The sequence below is a fragment of the Myotis daubentonii genome, chromosome 8 (assembly GCF_963259705.1).
Source record: "Myotis daubentonii chromosome 8, mMyoDau2.1, whole genome shotgun sequence".
NCBI lineage: Eukaryota > Metazoa > Chordata > Mammalia > Chiroptera > Vespertilionidae > Myotis > Myotis daubentonii.
In genome coordinates this window covers 59517462-59539089 of record NC_081847.1, presented here as the reverse complement: position 1 = coordinate 59539089, position 21628 = coordinate 59517462, and the positions used below count along the sequence as shown (strand labels likewise).

General features: G+C 41.8%; 1 protein-coding gene across 3 annotated transcripts in view; it reads left to right on the top strand.

The window, feature by feature from the left end:
* The window catches only part of DLGAP1 (DLG associated protein 1), a 629180-nt gene that overhangs the window by 369180 nt on the left and 238372 nt on the right, over nt 1-21628 (top strand). For all 3 annotated transcript variants that reach the window (XM_059706573.1, XM_059706574.1, XM_059706572.1), the window contains exon 4: nt 17729-18763. In XM_059706573.1, the coding sequence (XP_059562556.1) occupies nt 17801-18763 (963 nt within the window). In that variant the 5' untranslated portion in view covers nt 17729-17800. The remainder of the gene's footprint in view (nt 1-17728; nt 18764-21628) is intronic.

Sequence of the window (21628 nt, the reverse complement as noted above, 5' to 3'; positions counted from 1 at the left end):
TGGGTAAAAGTGGTTTAGGTAAAAGGAGAGGGAATCATGATCAATTTCCCCATCTGTGAAATGAGGGACTTATCGGTCAGCAATTCCTCAGGTATGTTCTTTTTGAGAAATGGCAAGAGATAGTCTTCAAAAAGTCAGTGACCAGGCAATTTTACAAAATGCTGGGTAAAATTTTAAAAAGGTTTCTTAACTGCAACACTTCACAGCCTGTAATAGGCTATAAAGAGTGTTTCAAATCTCTAAAGAAAAGTTATTATTAACAGCTTTCCTCAAGCATATTGCACCAAATATTTGTGTTGTTGTTTTTTACTTCGTGGAATCTCTCTTGGGACTAGAGATCCACAGAACATAGTTTGGGGAAATTCTATGGTCCTTCCTAACTCCAAATCTATTCTTTTGCTGGGGCCCTGCATCGTTGACTCAGTGATACTTTTAAACAAACAGTGTTGGAAATGGCCAGAGAAGCAGTGGGAATTATTTTTAAAAGACAAAATCTTGGACAACATTAAGAAGGGGATAGACAGTTACCAGAACCTTCTTTGATATTTTCCTTGGCACCAAGTAATGACCACCACTAAACTTTGTAATTATAAAGAAATTTGGCCCTAGTTGGTTTGGCTCAGTGGACAGAGCATTGACCTGCAAACCAAAAGGTCCTAGGTTTGATTCTGGTCAAGGGCACATACCTTGGTTGCAGGTTCCTCCCTGGTCTGGGCCCTGGTCCAGGCACATGCAGGAGGCAACCAATTGATGTGCTCACATTCGATGTTTCTCTCTGTCTTTCCCTGTCTCCTCTGCTCTTGAAAGAGAGAAAGAAAGAAAGAAAGAAAGAAAGAAAGAAAGAAAGAAAGAAAGAAAGAAAGAAAGAAAGAAAGAAAGAAAGAAAGAAAGGGAGGGAGGGAGGGAGGGAGGGAGGGAGAGAGAGAGAGAGAGAGAGAGAGAGAGAGAGAGAAAGAAAGAAAGAAAGAAAGAAAGAAAGAAAGAAAGAAAGAAAGAAAGAAAGAAAGAAAGAAAGAAAGAAGAGAGAAAGTTGGATACAGTATTGGATTGATGGAGGTCATTTCCAAATGATCTTTATTTGTTCTTTAGTCCCTGCCTCTATGTACATACATTTCAACTGTCTTGATTATTTTTCTAATGCCAGTGAAATTACTATATAAAATAAACAGAACAGAGATTAAAGATGATGATGGTGATGATGATGATGATGATGATGATAAATAATGGAATTGGGCATTTCTATTAAAAAACTTTCCAAATTTATGCACATTCAGTTGTCTAGAAAATGTATTTATTTGTACCAAATGAGTGGGGTGCATGTGGCTATTCCTTTTATATTTTATGTATAAGGTGTGGAAAAAGAACCAAAGTATATTTTGAAAGATTGAATGACCTCAAGCCTTCTTAAGGAGTAAATAACAGTTTAGTGCATTATCAGCTAAGAATTGTGTAAATTATACACCTTTGTAAAAACAAAATATTTTGTCTTGACAGCTTTGCTTTAATTCTGAGGCCTGTCCCTTAAACTCTGATTCATTAAGTGGATAAACTGTAAAAGATCAAATGTCTTTTCTCCTGGTTTGAATAGATTCTTTAATCATCAACTAAAAACCCACCGAATGGCAATCCCCAAAATGCTTATGATCAATGCCATTACAATCTGACTCTACAGACTGAAGTTTGGAGGTAGAACCAGATGAAGTCTGGTGAGTCCATTTTGCCAGCAGCATCCTCAGAGGCCCAGCCTATCCTTGGATTAACCTCAGGCGTAAGGACCCACCAAAAATAAATAAAATTCCTAAAATTTATTTCCTTAGAGGTTTAGGTCACTCTGAAGCCAGCCCAGCATTGCCTCAGAGTTTGTAGACTTTACCAGATCTTGTGCCATCTACCATGTCATATGACCACTGTTGACCACCATCCTATGACCCTGCACTGCGTGGCTCAGTGGAGCAAGGCTGCGTGCCCTGTTTAGCGTTGCCCTGCTAAAGGAGGCTGATCTCACATGCAGTCCTTCACAGCCTTCGGTTACTGAGAGGATTTGTTCACACTTAGTGTAAATGCTGTGCCTGAGAGTGGATCACCCCAATTCTATCGGTGGTATAAGGGGAGCAAAGGGGAATTTTTGCCAGAGTAGGGTCAGGAAGAAAAATTGTCCTCCAGCCCAGAGTTATAGACTCGATTATTGGTGTTTCCTTATAAAAGTGATCCATCTTTCTGGGAGATCATGCAAATAAGTCTTTTGTAGTTTTCTTTTCTTTTTTGGGGGGGGTTTTTTGTGGGTTTGTGTTTTTTTTTTTGCTGTGGTTTTTGCTGAGTAGTTATAAATATACTAATATTATTAACCTTAGTACCTTTGCCATTTCAATATTGCTATTTTTCTAATGAGGCATCTGGCATGAAACAAAAAATATTAAAAAAAATAGAAGCAGCTCTTATAGAAAGATCTTCTGTGAAATGTATTTTGAGATAATATCACTCCACCTTGTAAGGAAAGGTCAGCCCAAATAGCCCACAGACAGCTTTCTCCAACGTTTCTGAAACAGCCAAAAAATTAGACCCAGCGGATAGACTACAAATACCGCTCTTATTGTTTATGGTTGTATCTATGGTTAACAGAGTTTTAAAGGACGTGATAGCTTCGAGGTGTGGAACATGCTGCAGAGAACCCAGGACTGCTTTGCCTGAGCATACTAGTATTTGCAGTGTCAAAGCTGTGCAGGTCGTATATAATGTTTTGTATGTCCAGACGTTTTCTTTCTGGTCTTATCTCAATTCTCTTGCCTTAAAATGGGAGGATTTGGTCTAGACTATAAAGAACATGAATTTGAAAAATATTTTTCAATATTACATTTTTTTAAAAGGAGATAGATTTCCACAAGTTGGATGAATCAACACATTCAAATTCCCAACGAAGTTTTCCTTCTGCTGAGTTTGCTGTCCATTTCTTCAGCTCTGGTAGCATTTGTAAGCAGTGCACTGATTTTCTACATTTTCTTCCCTCTGCCTATCCCCAAATATCTCCATTCGTTTATTAATTCAGTCAGTAAGGTATTTAGTCAACTAAAATAGGGTAGGGGTAGAAAGATGTATATGAATTGGTACTTGCCTTCCTAGAGCCTGAAATCTAAAAGAGAAAACGGGGCCCTTAGGAAAGCACTGACAGAATACCTTAAATGTAAGGAATACATGATGACTCTTTCCCTGCAGGGAAAGTGCTTTCAGGGCTTGGAGAGGCAGATCACCCCCAGTTGGAATAAACAAAGAAGGCTTCATGGAGGGAGGGCTTGAATGGGCCTTAAAAGATGAGTAGGATTCTGAGGGCTTTCCACTAAAAGCCTCGGGACCAAGAAGATACCAGGTATAGTCTGGGAATCACAAACACCCACGTGGTTTATAGAAAGGAACTTGGTCTGATGTATTTTGGAAAGAGAGATTGGAGCCAGCTTTGGAGGACCTTGAATGTGTGAAGTCAAGGGCTTTATTGCTAAGTGAGAAGAAATCATGGCATATTTATGAGTAGCTCATCCTAGTGCATGGGGGAGCCAGGCAGAAGCTAGAGACAGGAATGTAACTTAGAATATGAGATAATTGCAATAATACAAACTGGAGGCAGATCCAGACCTGTTGTGGAAGTTAAAAAAGTAAAGAGAGAGAGAGAGAGAGAGAGAGAGAGAGAGAGAGAGAGAGAGAGAGAGAGGAGATGCAAGACACTGTCGTTTATCTGTTAAACTAACATTTAATGAGCACCTGCTGTATGTTGGTGTTTCCTAAACACCCATCATTTACATACCACCATCATGACGTTTGCCATATCCACTTTTGTTGGCATTGGTTTTTACTTAATACTTTTCTAAAAATAGACTCACTTTTAATTTAAACATTTTTTAAGAATCTTTATGTCACTTCCATTTACCTTGCCTCCAATAGAAGTTAACTTAAAAATAAGAACAAAGAAAGCAAAACAAGTTGCTCACTTAGGTAGATGCTTAAAAGGGAAGGCTAGAAGAGGTATTAAAAACATATCATCAAGAAATAGCTTTTTTTACTTTGACTAAACTAAATGGAATGAAAGAATTGAAATGGGAATAATATTCTCACTATGCCATTCAATGCCACAATACTAGGATACCTTGCTCTGGACCAGCTAGTGTGCTGGGCACTGGGAATGCAAAGGTGAACTTCACCCTCTGTTCCCAGAGAGCTCAGTTGAGTAGGAAAATAGGAATTACACAAGTGAACACTGCATAGCACAAGAAGGAAAATCTAGTGTGCTATGGTCATTCTAGGATACGATTGGCCAATTGAGAGCTTGAGGCATTTCTTTTAGACTTCTCCCTCAGCTCATTATCACTTGGAAATTAAATTCAAGTCCCAGGGTTTAATTTAATTCCCACTCCATGTGTGGGCTGCTTCCTTACCTCTAGTTGCTGAGAACAAGCATAACAACCTACCTTTATTTTCTGAGAAAACAAAACTAAGGGGGAGATTTCTTAGGCTGAGCAGAAATGTTAAAATATGGTAGGAAATACCCAACATAGGTAGAAATATTGCCACATGGGGATCCAAGAGGCTCTGGGTCAGGTGTCAGATCCTTCTCCCCGGTCAGAGCTACACCCTGTGATGAATCAACCTCTTTGCCCAACCCAAGATTAGATGATAGCTGGGAGCATGGAGGCCACTATTCCCAGGCAACCAACTTCTAAGTTCTTTCATGTGCTTAGCATTTATAGTTTTCAGAGATTATAAAGCTCATTATTGATGGACAGCGTCAGGGACTTTCCCAGGAAATGGGGATATGAAAATGAGTGAGACTGTCTGTGCCCTCTAGAATCTCTCAGGGTCTACTGAGAGAGATGTGCATATAAGGAAATCAAATACAGGCATTTCTAGTGCCTGGTGGAAGTATGAATAATGAGCTCTGTGAGAACACATGAGTGGTTGTTAACTCTGCCTACTGATACAACAAAGGCATCACCAAAAAAGTGACAATAGAGTTTGGGCTTTGAAGAAAAAGTATGAGTTTAGAATAGTGAGTGGAGGAAGGAAGATGTGCATTCCAGAAAGAATCACAGATATAAGAAATAGAGAGTCTAATTCTCTCTATTTAGCTGGACCAACATCAACATCACTAGGGGATTTGTTGGAAATGCAGATTCTTGGAAACCACCTCAGAAACCCTTAGAATGGCTTAGGATGGGGTCCAGCAACCTGTGTCTTAACCAGTCCTCCAGCTGATTCTTATGCACACTCAGGCTTGAGAACCATTGTTGTAGCTAATTGATGGTATCAAGTGAGAGAAAAGCTAGATTAACAAAATTTTATATTTTTCATAATAAAGAGATACTATGGCCCAAACCAATATGCTCAATTAATATTTGACAAAGGAGGCAAGAACATACAATGGAGCCAGGAGAGTCTCTTCAATAAATGGTGTTGGGAAAATTGGACAGATATATGCAAGAAAATGAAACTAGACCACCAACTTACACCATACACAAAAATAAACTCAAAATGGATAAAGGACTTAAATGTACGACAGGAAACCATAAAAATTCTAGAAGAATCCAAAGGCAACAAAATCTCAGACATATGCCGAAGCAATTTCTTCACTGATACAGCTCCTAGGGCACTTGAAACTAAAGAGAAAATGAACAAATGGGACTACTTCAAAATAAAAAGCTTCTGCACAGCAAAAGAAACCATCAACAAGAAAACTCACTGTGTGGGAAAACATATTTGCCAATGTCATATCTGATAAGGGCCTAATCTCCAAAATTTATAGGGAACTCATACAACTTAACAAAAGGAAGATAAACAATCCAATCAAAAAATGGGCAAAGGACCTAAATAGACACCTTTCAAAAGAGGACATTCAGAATGCCAAGAGACATATGAAAACATGCTCAAAGTCACTAATCATCCAAGAGATGCAAAGCAAAACAACAATGAGGTACCATCTCACACCTGTCAGACTGGCCATCATCAACAAATCAACAAACGACAAGTGCTGGAGAGGATGTGGAGAAAAAGGAACACTTGTGCACTGCTGGTGGTAATGCAGACTGGTGCAGCCACTATGGAAGACAGTATGGAGTTTCCTCAAAAAACTAAAAATGGAACTCCCATTTGACCCTGTGATCCCACTTCTAGGAATATATCCCAGGAAACCAGAAACACCAATCAGAAAGGATATATGCACCCCTATGTTCATAGCAGCACAATTCACCATAGCTAAGATCTGGAAACAGCCTAAGTGCCCATCAGTAGATGAATGGATTAGCAAACTGTGGTACATCTACACGATGGAATACTATGCTGCTGTAAAAAAGAAGGAACTCCTACCATTTGCAACAGCATGGATGGAACTGGAGAGCATTATGCTAAGTGAAATAAGCCAGTCAATGAAGGAAAAATACCACATGATCTCACTCATTCATGGATAATAGAGACCATTATAAACTTTTGAACAGTAATAGATACAGAGGCAGAGCTGCCTCAAACAGATTGTCAAAATGCAGCGGGAAGGCCGGAGAAAGTTGGGGGGCAGGAGGGAGGGGTATAAGAGATCAACCAAAGGACTTGTATGCATGCATATATGCATAACCAATGGACATGGGACGCTGGGGGGTGGGGGAGGCCAGGGGATAGTCAAGAGCAGGGGGGGGGGGGGAAGACACATATGTAATACCCTTTGTAATACTTTAAGCAATAAAAAATAAATAAATAAATAAATAAATAAATAAAGAGATACTAGATAGATATAGATTTGCCACCCCCACTCCAACTTTTTCACAATTGCTTTACTAGATTATATAGATACTAGAGGCCCAGTGCACAAAATTCATGCACTAGTAGGCTCCCTAGCGGCCTCCAGCTGCCAGCCAGGTACTGCCAGGTACTGCCTCTCTTTCCCTGGCTGCCTCCTGCCACTGCCACTGGCCGGGGCCTCCTGCCCCACCCCTTGGTCAAACTCCCAGACGAACTCCTGGTCAAGGGGACAATTTGCCTACTATGCTTTTATTATATAGGATGAAAAGGGATAGAGTATATTGCCAAAGTAAAGATAATGAAAGTAGAATAAAAGTGGAAAAATAATGAAACCATTACTGTTTTGTCATAAATTTGCCAATAAACTTCCTGGTATTCAAAGCATAAGTGAAATGTATTCACTTTACAAGAGTTACAGAACTGGCAAGATTAAATGGCAGTCGTTAAACACACAGCCTTGCTAATATTAAGACTAGAGGGGGATATCCCCCATGATGCCTCATTCACAAGACACTCTTTGTGGAATAGATAACATGCAACAATAACAGCCATGCAAACATGAATACCTGTTTCTTATAATTCCCTTCGACAGGCCAGTGGTTTAATATGAAAGAGAAGTTGAGTGAAAGGAACCTTAATAATGAAGTCAGGTTTGTAGCTCTCAGATGATCTGACTTCCATTTGGATAGTATCATCAAAGATGAAAGCAGAGTAGCATTAAAAAAAAGCCCAAGGAGAGATGGAATACTTGCACTAGAACAGGCACTGCACATTGCCACAAGAACTTCATCTGTGAAGAATGTGCTTCCTACACTCTCTAATCCTCCTAAATTAAGATGTCTTTCACTCCTTAACTTTTGCACCTTTTAGAACTGTTTTTGCAAAGGCTTTTTACTTGGGGTATACAAAGATATACCACAAAATCTAGTGCTTGCTTGATTAGATGTTGATGTATTATTTTCTGATTGTTTCTCATTTATGTGGGTTTTTTCTTCAACTAGTTTGTAAATTAGGTGAAGCCTCTCATTTCCATGTTTCTTTTAGCACAGGGAAATTTTAAAAGGAGGCTATATTTGTACCTCCTCTTGCGGGAGAAATAAGAATTTGCTCAGTGAACAGAAGTCAGTATTTGAGAGAGCAGGAAGCACAAACAACATGGCATATGGGGAAGAATACAGAGGCCAGTATTGCTGGTGTAAGGGGTAGGGTGACAGGAGACAAGGCTCTCTTGAAGATGGGGAGCAGAACATGAAGATCTCTGCTCTGGGTCATATTCAAAGGTTTAGATTATATCATAAATGTATGGGGAGTCTGGGAAGAATTTAAAGCTAAAAATGGCACAGATAGCAAAGCTCACATTACAAACCATACTGTTAGCACTGTGGAAAACACTGCCGAGTGTGTGTGTGTGTGTGTGTGTGTGTGTGTGTGTGTGTGTGTGTGTTAGAAGTGGTGAAACAAAGTCATTAAGGCTTAGTGGTTAAGAGCATGCCAGGTTCAAAATTTACTAACTGCATGATTTCAGACAAGTTATTTAATCTTTAGTAGTCTGTTTTCTTATCCAGAGAATAGTCCCTACCATACATTGTTTGAAGTGGTCAACATGTGCCTGGCATATAGATGCTCAAAGATTTTGTAATTATTATGGTTACTAGAGGCAGAGGGACCATGCCTTTTTTATTCACATAGTATTTATTGGTCTTTGTTTTTCCAACCAAGTCCAGATGCGAAATAATGAGTGGAGCCAGAACTTGGAATAGCGTGAACAGAAGCAGGAGATCCATGACATTATTCCTAATCAGCTCTGGGAATAAAGCTGAGATTGGACACAGGGAATTTGTCATTGCACCAGTCTCATTCCCAGTGACACTCAGCACCCCCCCCCAAAATGTGGAAGGATAGAAAGATGTTGGCATCTGTCCTTGGTTTGACATAGTCCAGAAAAGATGAGGCAGAAGGATCACAGAGCAGGGAGCTGAGGGTGATAACAAAGAATGTTTGGTGTGATGTGTCTCCTAGGCCGCCAAGGGAAGGAAGGAAGACCAAATGGGCTAATGGAACTGAAGAAGAGGGAGGAGTTTAGGAGCCAGAGAATGGAAGAAAGTATCATGAGAGCTACTTGAGAGCAGTGGACGTAGGAGTAAGGGAATGAGAAAATTTGAGATATAGGAAGTTGAGGGTGGGATATTAAGAATCTGTAATTCTCTTTACAGTACTCAGTGCATGTAAACAATAGTTATTTAATAAACAAATGTTGACATAAGTTCATATGTATTGATTTGCTTTGACTTCATATCCAGTACATTTAAAGACTATATTGACTGCTATCCTCTAGACTATCAAAACTAAATGGCTTTATCTATCAAAACTAAATGACTTTAACCTAAGGACAATGAATGTCATTATGTTTTCCTCTCTATCATAGCAGAAAGTTTAGTGGTGAAGGATTTGTTTGTTTAAAATTTAAGATTAGATATAGAAGTCTAGTGGGGAATGAGAGACTGGTTCTAATATTAACAAAGCTATTTAGGTAAAGAGTGAAAAATAGAACCTTTAGAAATTATGTGAAGATGGAAGCAGAAGAAAGGAGTGGTGCTTGAGGAATTGCAAATCTAATTCCCATCAACAGCAACCATTGCCATGGCCAGGTAAGGACGAACTCACCAATGGAAAAACACTCCACAGGGCATTGAAAATGGCTGGCTGCCCAACTGGCATGGCTCAGTGGTTGAGCATCGACCTATGAACCAGGAGTGTCATGGTTTGATTCCCAGTCAGGGTATATGCCCGGGTTGTGGATTGATCCCCAGTGTGGGGTGTGCAGGAGGCAGCCGATCAATGATTCTCTCTTATCATGATGTTTCTATCTCTCTCTCCCTCTCCCTTCCTCTCTGAAATAAATAAAAAACATATTTAAAATTTTTTTTAACAAATGACTGGCTGCAGGACTGCCCTTTCTCTCACCCCCTGTGTGCTATCTGACCACTTCTCTGTCATGGGTGCATGTAGTAGTAGTTTTGAAAACTACGGTAATAGTTTTGAAAGAGGGAATGTAAAATCTGAATCAGTTTGAGTAGTTTGTTGAAGCAATAAATTCTTAACCTGGAAAAGAACTATATACAGACGCCTTAGCAAATTCTGATGGGGCTGCTTCAGAGATGGACTCACTTTTGGCCTCTGGGGGACATAGAGCACTTTGGCAAATTGCCCCAGCTGGGCAGGAGGGCCCCTTGGATGAGTACGCGTTTGTGGGCCTACAGTGGTTCTGCCACAGACAACTACAGGTTCTCAGCTCTGGACAGGAAGCTGGGCCTGACTAGACCTAAAAGATTGTTGGGCAGCTTCCCTCTGTTTCTTTCCCTGGGGCGACATGGAGACTGGATCTGCTTCCCTCTGCATGTTTGCTTCTCTCCTCCATTACACACACTCCTCTGCAGGGCCCTGCTTCTGCTGCCCCACATTTTCAAATAACTCTGGCTTCTCATGGTGCCAACACTGACCCTTTCCTTTACTTGACCTTGTAGATAAGAACATCAAGGGTTCAGTGACTCCAGGGACATTTCCATTTAAGTTTCCAGGAGCCAGCATCTGATTAGCTCAGCTAAGCCTCTGTGTGGATGCCCCTGAGTTGGGTCTTCAAATCTAGTTCAATCAGCTCAGAGGATGTGGTGATTGGCTTCAGTGTTCCTAGCCAGGATGTTGTCAGCAGATGTTGTGGTTAGGGGAAACAATTCCCCAAAGCAGGTGTCAGCTGAACAGCTACCACAATAGGGACGCACTATAGGCACTCAGTAAAGTAAATTTGTATAGCAAATTTGGTAAGAAAAACAGCAGCATTTAAAAGAAGGGAATTTACTCTTTTTCAAAAGGCGAAGGAAAAAACTAACAACAACAACTCATAGACATAGACAACAGTTTGGTGATTACCAGAGGGAAAGGGGTGGGAAGTGGTAGAAGAGGGTAAGGAGGAAGAAATGGTTATGGAAGGAGGCTTGACTTTGGGTAGTGAACACACAATACAATATACAGATGATGTATTATAGAATGGTACACCTTAAACCGACATACTTTTATTAACCAATGTTATCCAATAAATCCAATAAAAAATTTTAAAAATAAAGAACCTGGACTTGCCAACAACCACAGGAGACCAATAATTGACTCTTTTAGTTACTTGAACTAAACATAACTAATAATCAGTAAGACACTCCTTAAATTTTATTTTAAAAAATAATACAAATTTTAAAAAGAAGGGAATTTATGGGAGGAAAACATTTAATTCAGGTAAAACAAAAAACATAAAAACCAACTATATAGTCTGGCTGTGAAGTAAGTTGTCCAGAATGTGCCAGAACATGTTCACAAGACTATTCAGCTAGTTATGAGAGATATAGACAAAAATAACTCCGCTTTCATTAGAGGATATTTTAGCTTATTTTTTTCAAGTTGTATTGTTGTGTTGTTTTGATTGCCATTGTGTTTGCATTTTTCATTTTCTATCATGGCTATCTTTATATCTCATTAGTTTTATTATATCCTCACTAGAGGCCCAGTGCATGAATTTGTGCATGGGTGGGGTCCAGCTGGCTTCCCCCCCAGGGGTCCAATAAGGCCAGGCCAGTGGGAGGGAGGAGCCATGAGTGGTTGGCTAGCTGGCCCTGCCCCCAATTGGGAGGGCCGATCGTGGGCAGGGACGGCTAGGGGGAGGGGCCATGGCCAGCTGGGGGAGGGGCTGCAAGAGGTTGGCCAGATGGCCCCACCCCTGATCAGAGTGGGGGGGCCGATCGGGGTTTGCCCCCTGATCGGGCTGGTTGGCCGGCCACAGTGGGCATCATAGCAACTGGTCATTCCGGTCGTCTGGCGTTCCGGTCCCTTGACTTTTATATATATAGATTCCTTTATTCCTGTTTCTCCTAGATTAGTCAATGACTTGTATGTTTTTCTAAACTAACTTTTTTTTTTTTTTAGTAGACATTGAGGGAATTTACATTCCCTCTTTCAAAACTATCACCAGTGCCTACATGCACCCATGAGTAGAAACCTTCTTGCTCTTCTGTGTGAAAATTCTGCAGACATCTGTTTTACCCCCATTAGAAAGAGTATCCACATGCTCACGGCGCCCCCCTTAAGAGCTATTTGCCATGTCTGGTCTAGGTGACCACATTCTCTTAGCAACTCCTAGGAATCCATCTGTGGGCATAGCTGAGATAATCAGACACTCTCCTAGAAATCGAAAGGAGAACGATTCCATGGGGAGCACATCTCCAAGGTCACATAGAGTCAGGACAGTCACCTTTCCACTTGTGTCAATTCAAAACAATATCATGAGGTTTTAAAATGTACTGCCTCATTTATCTCCACATAAAAATTCCCTCCTACGTCTTATGATATTTTACTCAACCAGCAATAGGTATACATCAATACTCATGACTTACTAACCATTTCTCAAAGAACACCATCTTTCACCTTTTTATGCTAAAAAACAGAAATGAAACCACTCTTTTAAAGCTTTTATATGAAAACAAAGGCAATTGTAATTCTACTACCTACTGTGACCAAATTGGAGGAGGTTTTGGATGTTGTTGGGGGTTTTTGTTGGTTATTTGTGTGTGGGGGGGGGGGAGGGGGGGTGTACAATACCGTATCTTTTGAAAGGGAAATGCTCCAAAGGCATTTATTTACAGGAGCTGACTCAGATTGATTGAAGGAGGTATGCACAAACAAAATCTAACTGCAGATGATTATGATCGTAATTAATATTAAAGAGAAGCCAGAATACATTCCACGTATAGAAAATGGCTTACTATTGTACTTCGAGCAATATAACCAGTGTATTTCACACTGTGCTTATTCAAAGGTGCTCTAATGTTACTTACATGACTTTAAGTATACAACACCTGTAAACCTTCAAGTAGGAAAGCTTGGAAAAGTGAAAGAAAATGGCATTCAGCTATCCATTGCAGCTACAAATTCAGAAGGTCAGAAAATATCTGAAAAGTGGGCCTTTGGCCAGTGTCAACCTACACTCTCACCTCTGTTAAGTTTTCTGTTTATTTTTTACCTTAAAGTGGCATGGCTTTGTGTTTTAGTAATATATTAATTAGAACCATTCCCTTATTTTTAAATTATTTTTATTTAAAATCATAAGCCTATACATTCATATGATTCTTCATTCTCAATCTTTATAGAATGGAGATTTATTATTAATAGAGGAAAAATTGCTAATAAAATCTGCATCCATGTTACATAGAATTTTCTTCTGGAAAAAGTTTCGTGTGTTTAAACTGTGGTAGCAACACACATGTATGAGCAAGTAGCCTGAGACAGGCACAGTCCCAGCTGGCCATCGTCCCTTCTGGTCTTCTCCCATGAACTGCCCAAGCAAGAAGTAACCGCTTCTTTAGATCTTCTTGACCTCTCCCCACACCTAAATCTAGGCTCTAGCTACAGCCAAAAAAAATATTTATAGAGGTATGGCCATATCACTGTCTGGTTTCAATCACTCTCATGGAGTGCCTCCGCATGCAAAGTGAGGTCCTGCGTTCCGGGATACTAACAAAGGCTCTCCAGGATTTGGTCCTCACTCCCCATCTTACATGGGAATAGGTCCAGATGAAATGTCAGAAAACAAAATGCCAGTGGCAGAGACAAAGATAAAGGTCTGTTTCCTCCCACATAAACAAGAAGCAGAGGTACGCATCCAGGGATGAACTGATCCTCCACTGTGGCCAGGTGCTTTACCCTGTGCTGCTCCAACTACTACTACTTCTGCCTCATGTACCAGATCGCTCACTGCTCAGCCAGCCCTCAGGTCTGCATTCCAGCCAGGGAACGGGATATCAAGGGTATGCCCTTCATGCTAGAGACACTTTCCAGAAATTGCACATGCCATTTCCAATTATATTTCATTAGTTGGAATTAGTCACCTATGCACATCTAGGGAGACTGGGAAACAAAGTCATTATTCTGGGATTACTTTATACTCTTCAATAAGGGAATGCTTTCTTTCTCTTTAGTTGACTATTATAACCTGGCCTGGGCATGTCTCACGGAGGGAAACCCAAGAAGCCTCCTGACCCTGAAAAGATTTACGGAGATTTCTTCCTCCTGATGCCCCCCCCAAACCAGAACCCTGTTCTCCTGGTGGGGTTCCCCACATTGTTCTTTCTGCAGCTAGTCATGATAGCCTGGCTGTCAGTCCTCATTTGCCGGGAGCCGGTCCATCCTTGCTGTTTCAAGGGACCTGGCGTATATGGCATACTGTTCTTAATATGTTTGCTCACCTTCTTGGTGCTATGTGTTTTAACCAAGGTCACCTCTCCAAGAAAGGTTGTTTCTGTCCATGATCTTTTGCCATGTTCTCTCCAGTGAAGTTCTTCTGTCTCTAGGTTCTGTGTAGGTTCTGTGTAGGTTCTGTGTCTAGGTTCTGTGTCCTGTTGTCTTGTTACATCTGTATTTATACCAGTTGATTCCAATCCTATCAATCTCTATTCCAAAGGTTAGGGCGTTTCTTATCTCCATTCCAGGGAGTAAAGATTATGTAGCTTAAGCATGATTGTTCGTAGTTAAAGTGATTAATTACCCGCCTGGCACTTAGTTAAGGGGTTTTATTCCCTCCCTAACTTCAGGGGAAAATCCCTACCTGGGGAAACAACCTTTCGCAGAGAGGTGACCTTGGTTAAAACACATAGTGCCAAGAAGGTGAGCAAACATATTAAGAAGAGTATGCCATATATGCCAGGTCCCTTGAAACAGCAAGGATGGACTGGCTCCCGGCACTCATTGAGTGAGAGAGTGGAGCCCTCCACATGGCTCTTCTCTCTGCATATAAAGAAAAATCAAGAACAGCAGCTCTAAATAAAGACATGCACAGAAATCAAAATGAAATAAGGACTTGCCAGCTTTGCAACACTGTTTTTCCACTGTCAGCATCTTCTAATATGTGGTCTGTTTGTTTTTTTCTTGGTCTAATAAATTATCTACCTTGAGAATTTCCTTTACCTTGCTGGATTCTTGCTTTGGTCATCATCTGTACAGGTGTGGGAAGTCCGTTAAAACCAGGCACATCTTGCCTGGTTGGCCTGGCTCCATGGTGGAGCTTCAGCCTATGAGCCAGGAAGTCAGGGTGGGATTCCCAGTCAGGGCTTGCTCCCCAGTGTGGGATGTGCAGGAGGTGTCTGATGGATGTTTCTCTCTCATCATTGATGCTTCATCTCTCCCTCTAAACCTCAGAACTCATCTCAGGATATCCAATATACTCAACAAATTTTCCAATCCCCAAATCAGGACATGTTGTCTGATAGTAAAATTAAACTTAGGAGAACAACAAAACATAATTTTAAAGTCATGGTAGACACACTAAAAAAGAGAGAGGATCATCATAGAAACCGTTATGAAGGCATATTTACCTACAGTCCCCACCCACACTCAAAGGGGAAAGTATGAAAGGCAATTTCCCTTTCTATTTTCAGAAATCTCTACAGCCACTTAAAATCTAAATCTAATAGCAGCTTCCTTACCCAAGAATGCAGAAGATAATAAGAATTGCTTTTCGTATTTTTTTTCCTGATGAGATCATGTCTCTGAGCACCTCACAAGCCCTTTGGCCTGTAGGGACTGCAGTGGGCATGCCCTGGTCTGCAGCAGCAAACACTGGGCCCTGCACAGGAGAGATACCCAGTTACACCACAGGCTGGAGCAAATGAGGGCCATGGATGCCACTTACAAACATTAATTAGGAAGGGGAGGGGGAGAATTGGCAGGAAGAAATGTGCTGGAAAGGGAGTTTAAGAGTAAGACCTCACCTTGCAGGTGGAGGTGCTCCTCCTTCTCTCAGTCTTCATTTTCCTTTTTCATGTGTAATCTTAAGACTAATTATGTGAGTATGATCCTACTAGATTGTTATTTTTGCTTTTTTTATTTTTAAATCCGTATTTAAAAGGCAAAAATGTCCGCAACAGGACCTGTTTCATATAGACTTCCTCATACAATGGATTTTTTCATCTAAATTAGTTTGTGCCACAGTTTTGCTAAAAACGTGTATTTAACCTTCTGATATCCCTTTTTTCACACCTATTCTTGGAGTCATAACTTAATACAAAGCAGTTCCAAGGTATTTTATGCTTAAGTTTCCTTTTTCATGAGTCTCTCCTCAATGGGCAAGTTTTGATTTACAGGTTCTTCCTAATCCACAGGAAGGATTATTATTAATCTATAATAATAAAGGGGTAATATGCTAATTAAACCGAACGTCCTTCCGGATAAAGCCAGGGCTGGAGGAAAGCCCGGGTCCTGGGTGCCAGAGGGAAGCTGGTGCCGGCAGCTGGGGGAAGGAAGGCCTACTCTTGCACAAATTTTGTGCATCAGGCCTCTAGTGAGTTCTGATTTCCTTTTCTCCTCTTCAGATGTCAATTTCTTTCTCTCCTTCAAATAGATTGTCCTCTATATAGTCAGGAGGCCAGGCAAATTCTTCAAACTTTTACTCTAAGGCAATTGGAACTTACAGAGGTGGGATAGTCTTTGATGTGTTGTGAAGAGTTGGGGGGTGGCACAAAGACCATTCACCTGTCTCTCTCTTGCCTCACTCTGAAAACCACTGGTACCTGGAATGTTTGTAAGATGGTCCCTTCCTTCCTTGGCATGGCCCATCCCTTGTCACACAATTATCTTTCCATTCAATAGATGTGACTTGAATCACAGTACAGACCACTCTGGGAGATTTTGCGCTAATACGTTAATTTATTGAATAAATATTTTACTGAGTTCCCACCATCAGCCAAGCACTTTTTGGGGTGCTGGATGGGTAAAACTCGGGCTGTCAATAGAAACTTGGTCAGTGACTGGAGAACACGCTCTGTTAGAGTCAGAAAATCCTCTGCCTGGGGCAACAGCAGCCCCTGTTACACCAGGGGAAGGCCTGGGCTCAGAGTGAATGAGCTCCCACAGTGGATCTGCAGGAGTGGCTTCTCACAGAGGCTGAGCTGACCCTTAGCCCAGGTGTTTCATGTCCTTGGGAACATTTCAAGGACCTCCCCTTTGGCCATCTTGCCATCGTCTGTGAACATTTAGCCAGAAACCTTTAAGCCAGGAAGAACAGGTGCCATGTTATTCAAGCTTAGTCCATCTTCAACTGCTCTAGGTTTGTTGACCCTCTGATGACAGAAATGTAGGGGCAGATTGTCTCTACAGCTCTGGTTTATTTGCCAGACTGTTATTTTTATCAACTCTGATTACCATGGTGGGGGAGGGGTGCCTGTGTGGTGTCATTGTTACTACAGAATTCTAATGGGAAAGCATGTGACGGAAGATAGAAAGCTATATCCTCAAGTTATAAGGTGCCAGTATACTCCTTTATTTATTCCTTTCTTTTTATTCGCATTTATGGAATGCTTACTCTATGTGTCTACATGGCTGGCCTGGTGCTAGGGAGAGGGATGTAAAGGTGCCTAAAAGGTAGGCAGGTCTGCAAGGAACTGAAGCTACCCAGGAAAGCCAGAGACAATTCCACCGGCGCTGAGAGAGTAACTGGTGGGGAAGCACAGAGGGGAATTAGTCCTGTCTGCAAAGGGGAATCAGCAAAGGCTTCCCAGAGCAAATGAGCCTTCGGAGAGTTAGATTTCCCATTCACATATAGTTAAGGATAAAGCCAGAGAAGCAAGGAAGGGGAAAAGGGGTCCTCTTTCCAAATAATTTTAAAACACTTCAGCATTTCTATAGTTTCCTGTTCCAGGTTTTCTAGCTTTCACCCCTACAGTCTCACCATATCTGGTTGGAGTTGTCTTTCCCACCCTACAGAGGCGATGGGGTTTCTCCAACGATGCAGTGCAACTGCTTTCAGAGACATTGATGAGTTCTTCTGCCAGAAAACAAACACAGTAGCAGACAGCACCGCAAGACAAAGCAATATCTATTTACCAAAGGACCTGTTAACCATTTCCCCCTCCTGTTCATCCCCCAGGTCTTGGCGGGAGACGGGTCTGGAACCTGACCACGGGGTGTCCATGACCCCCGCGGTTGCGCCCCATCAGCAATGAAAGGGTTATCCGGCAGCCGCAGCCATCACCACGGAGTCACCTGCGATTCCGCCTGTGACTCACACCACTCGGACCGCAAGCCATACCTGCTGAGCCCAGTGGAGCACCACCCGGCTGACCACCCTTACTACACGCAGCGCAACTCCTTCCAGGCCGAGTGCGTGGGCCCCTTCAGCGACCCGCTGGCCAGCAGCACCTTCCCGCGCAGGCACTACAACTCGCAGCAGGAGCTGAAGGACGAGTGCGCCCTCGTGCCCCGCACCCTGGCCACCAAGGCCAATCGCATCCCCCCGAACCTCCTGGACCAGTTTGAGAGGCAGCTGCCGCTCAGCCGGGATGGGTACCACACGCTGCAGTACAAGCGCACAGCCCTGGAGCACCGCAGCGACAGCCCGGGCCGCATCCGCCACCTGGTCCACTCGGTCCAGAAGCTCTTCACCAAGTCGCACTCCTTGGAGGGACCATCCAAAGGCAGCGTCAACGGGGGCAAAGCCAGCCCCGACGAAACACAGACCGTGAGGTATGGCAAGCGCAGCAAGAGCAAGGAGAGGCGCCCGGAGCCCAAGGCCCGGCCCAACACCTCCCCCAACACCTCCCCGGGCTGGTGGAGCTCCGACGACAACCTGGACAGCGACATGTGCATCTACCACTCTCCGTCGGGCGTGATGACTATGGGCAGGTGCCCTGACCGCTCGGCCTCACAGTACTTCATGGAGACCTACAACACCATCAGTGAGCAGGCGGTCAAGGCCTCCCGGAGTAACAACGACGTCAAGTGCTCCACCTGTGCCCACCTGCCCGTCAACCTGGACGCGCCGCTCCTGAAGAAGAGCGCCTGGTCGTCCACGCTGACGGTGAGCCGCGCCCGGGAGGTCTACCAGAAGGCCTCGGTGAACGTGGACCAGGCCATGGTGAAGTCTGAGACGTGTCAGCAAGAACGTTCCTGCCAGTACCTTCAGGTACCATTTCTGTCGGGTGGTGGATGTTCAGAAATTATACCTGCTAATTGTGTGGTGTCTTCTCCTGGGTCTAGTATTGGCTCTCCTATGAATAGTCTGCATGAAAAAAAAAAATTTGTTTAACATTTCTCTGGCTAAGTGCTCCTATCAGGAAATAAACCTGCTACCATCTTCATCTAGGTATCTTGAGTTACTAGACATCAAAGTGCTTTGAAAAGCACACCCGCATAGAGGCAAGGAGTTATTAATGTTTTGTGTTCTTTTGTCTGAAGGATCATGGGATAGAGAGGGGAGGAAAGGGAAGTCTACACAGAATGTTAAAATAAATCCACCTTTTTACAAAAGTCAACAATGACCTTTGGAATTTTGGAAAGAGTTTAATTATATCTATCTAGAGTTGTTCTTTTCTGGTTTTTGTTTTATTTTTAGTTGTAAAATTCTGCTTGGAGTTATTAGTTTGGGGGAATTGATCTGTCTTACCATTGTAACTGTCACACCAATACCAACACTAACCACACTCCCACCTGAGCCCCCGCTGCCCAGAGCACAGGGAATGGGGGTAATGCCCTGAGCACTGGGAAGGTGGAGCTGGAGCCAGTTAGGGGACCTGACAAGCACAGCTGCAGAGAGTAGGACAGCAGAGAGGAGGAGGACAAGGGGAAGCATCCACACAATAAAATGCAATTAGTGTCAGCGTGTAAATCCCACACACGTACAGACCCACCACAGGCTGCTCCTCCTCTGCCACAACCTCCTCATGTTTTCCCGCTGCCCTCCAGTCACTTAAACTAGATTTCACCTGGATAAAAAGAATAGGGGAAGAGTATTTCCCTTCCCTACCACCTTCCTCTGGTGTTGTCATTTTTCCTACGACACAACCCTTCATAACAATGACCCTCATATCCTTCCTTGTTACAGTGTCTTTTTTCCTCTTTCTCCGACTATCCCCATCTCTTTAAAAAGTTCTTACTGTACTATAATCATTTCTCACTCTAATCTTAAGAAGAAATGCAAGAAAAAGTCTTCCACTGAGAAGTGTATCATCTTGCCCTCTTCCTGACAAAACTGGCTCCTTTGGACGTGCATCTACAAACCCTGAGAATATTCCAGGCTGGCAGTCAGTGGACAAGGACAGTGCCAGAGCCCTTCCCCAGATTTCAGAAGAAGCCACCAACATGTGGATAGTTTTCACATTTTCACAAACACTACACAATTACATGGTGCATTGCCTAAGTTAGAGTTAAAGGGATCATTTAATCCAACCTCTTCATTTAGCATATAAAAAAACTAGACTCAAAGAAAGGTAAAGACTTAGTGGTATACTGTTAGTGTGTGGCTCTGGTAGGACTAGAACCCAGGCCTCTTTATCTATGGAAATGACCATTATAGGAATTATATCAGAAAACTTTTGAACTGCCTTAAGCACATAAATCTCATCCATCACTGAGAATAAAATACTTTGATTAGACTATCTGTCTTGAAGAAAGAATAGATAATAAGATAGAAGCCCTAGAATAGGATATTTTTTCTATAAAGTTTCTGTGACTGGCAGCAAAAATAGAATAATTTTTTTAAAAAACTGGACTTTAATAAATAGTGATGAGATTAGATAAGAAATATCAGGTTAAAGAAGGATACTCTACATGCATCTGGAGCTAGCCTTTGTTAGTAACAAAATGCTTCCATTGTGTTGCATTATTACCCATGTTCTTCCTACCTTAAATTCTTTTTTCTTTTTATACCATTGTGAAGTAAAAAGCTCAAGTAGTGGTGAAAAGTGGAAGGAGAAAGAGAGAGAGAGAGAGAGAGACAATGAGAGAGAGAGGGGAAGAAAGAAAGAAAGAAAGAAAGAAAGAAAGAAAGAAAGAAAGAAAGAAAGAAAGAAAGAAAGAAAGAAAGAAACCAATATTAATTGAAAACTTACTACGTACCAGATGCTGTAGCAAACATTTCCATATTAATCCTCATAATAATTTTGAGAGCTAGATATAATAATACTCTGTTTTTACAAGAGAGGAAACCAAAGCTTAGAAATATTAAATGATTTAAAGATATGTGGCCAGTAAATTATAGAACTGAGATTTAGACTTAGATCTATGTGATGCAACATAGCTCTTTCCTATATACCCAGCACAACCCTGAATCAAGGGCATGAAAATGGCAAGCAAGGAGAAAGAAAAATCTTTAAAGTAAACATATTATTTATGTTCTTTAGTAAAATGAGAATGAAAGCTTGAAGATTTACGTATGGGATTTAGCACAGGCATATTAGTGGATCTATCTAAAGATTTGGAAATTCTATATTCAAATTATTGACCTTATTTTAAGCCAATTTTTAAATGACATACTTGAGGCTTACAAAAAGGTATAAAAAAGTAAAATACACATCCATTTATACATCACTCAGCTATAGAAATAAAACATTAATTGCAATGGATTTTACATGTTCCTTCCTCAATCCCACTTCTCTCCCTTCCTCCTCAGAGTAATCACTAATCTGACTTTGATACACAAGGCACCTTTATTTTTAATTCTGAAATTATCAAAATATTGAAAACATTTAATAGGCAATAATTAACCCTAACCCGAGCTAGTTCAAGCCTTTAAATATAACTGAGAGTAGAGTTATACCTTCTTTTGTAAAAATATATTTTTATTGATTTCAGAGAGAAAGGGAGAGGGAGAGAGAGAAAGAAACATCAATGATGAGAGAGAATCATTGATTGGCTGCCTCCTACATGCCCCACACTGGGGATCAAGCCCCCAACCCGGGTATGTGCCCTTGGCCGGAATCAAACCTGGGACCCTTCAGTCCGCAGGCTGACGCTCTATCCACTGAGCCAAACCAGCTAGGGCGAATTATAC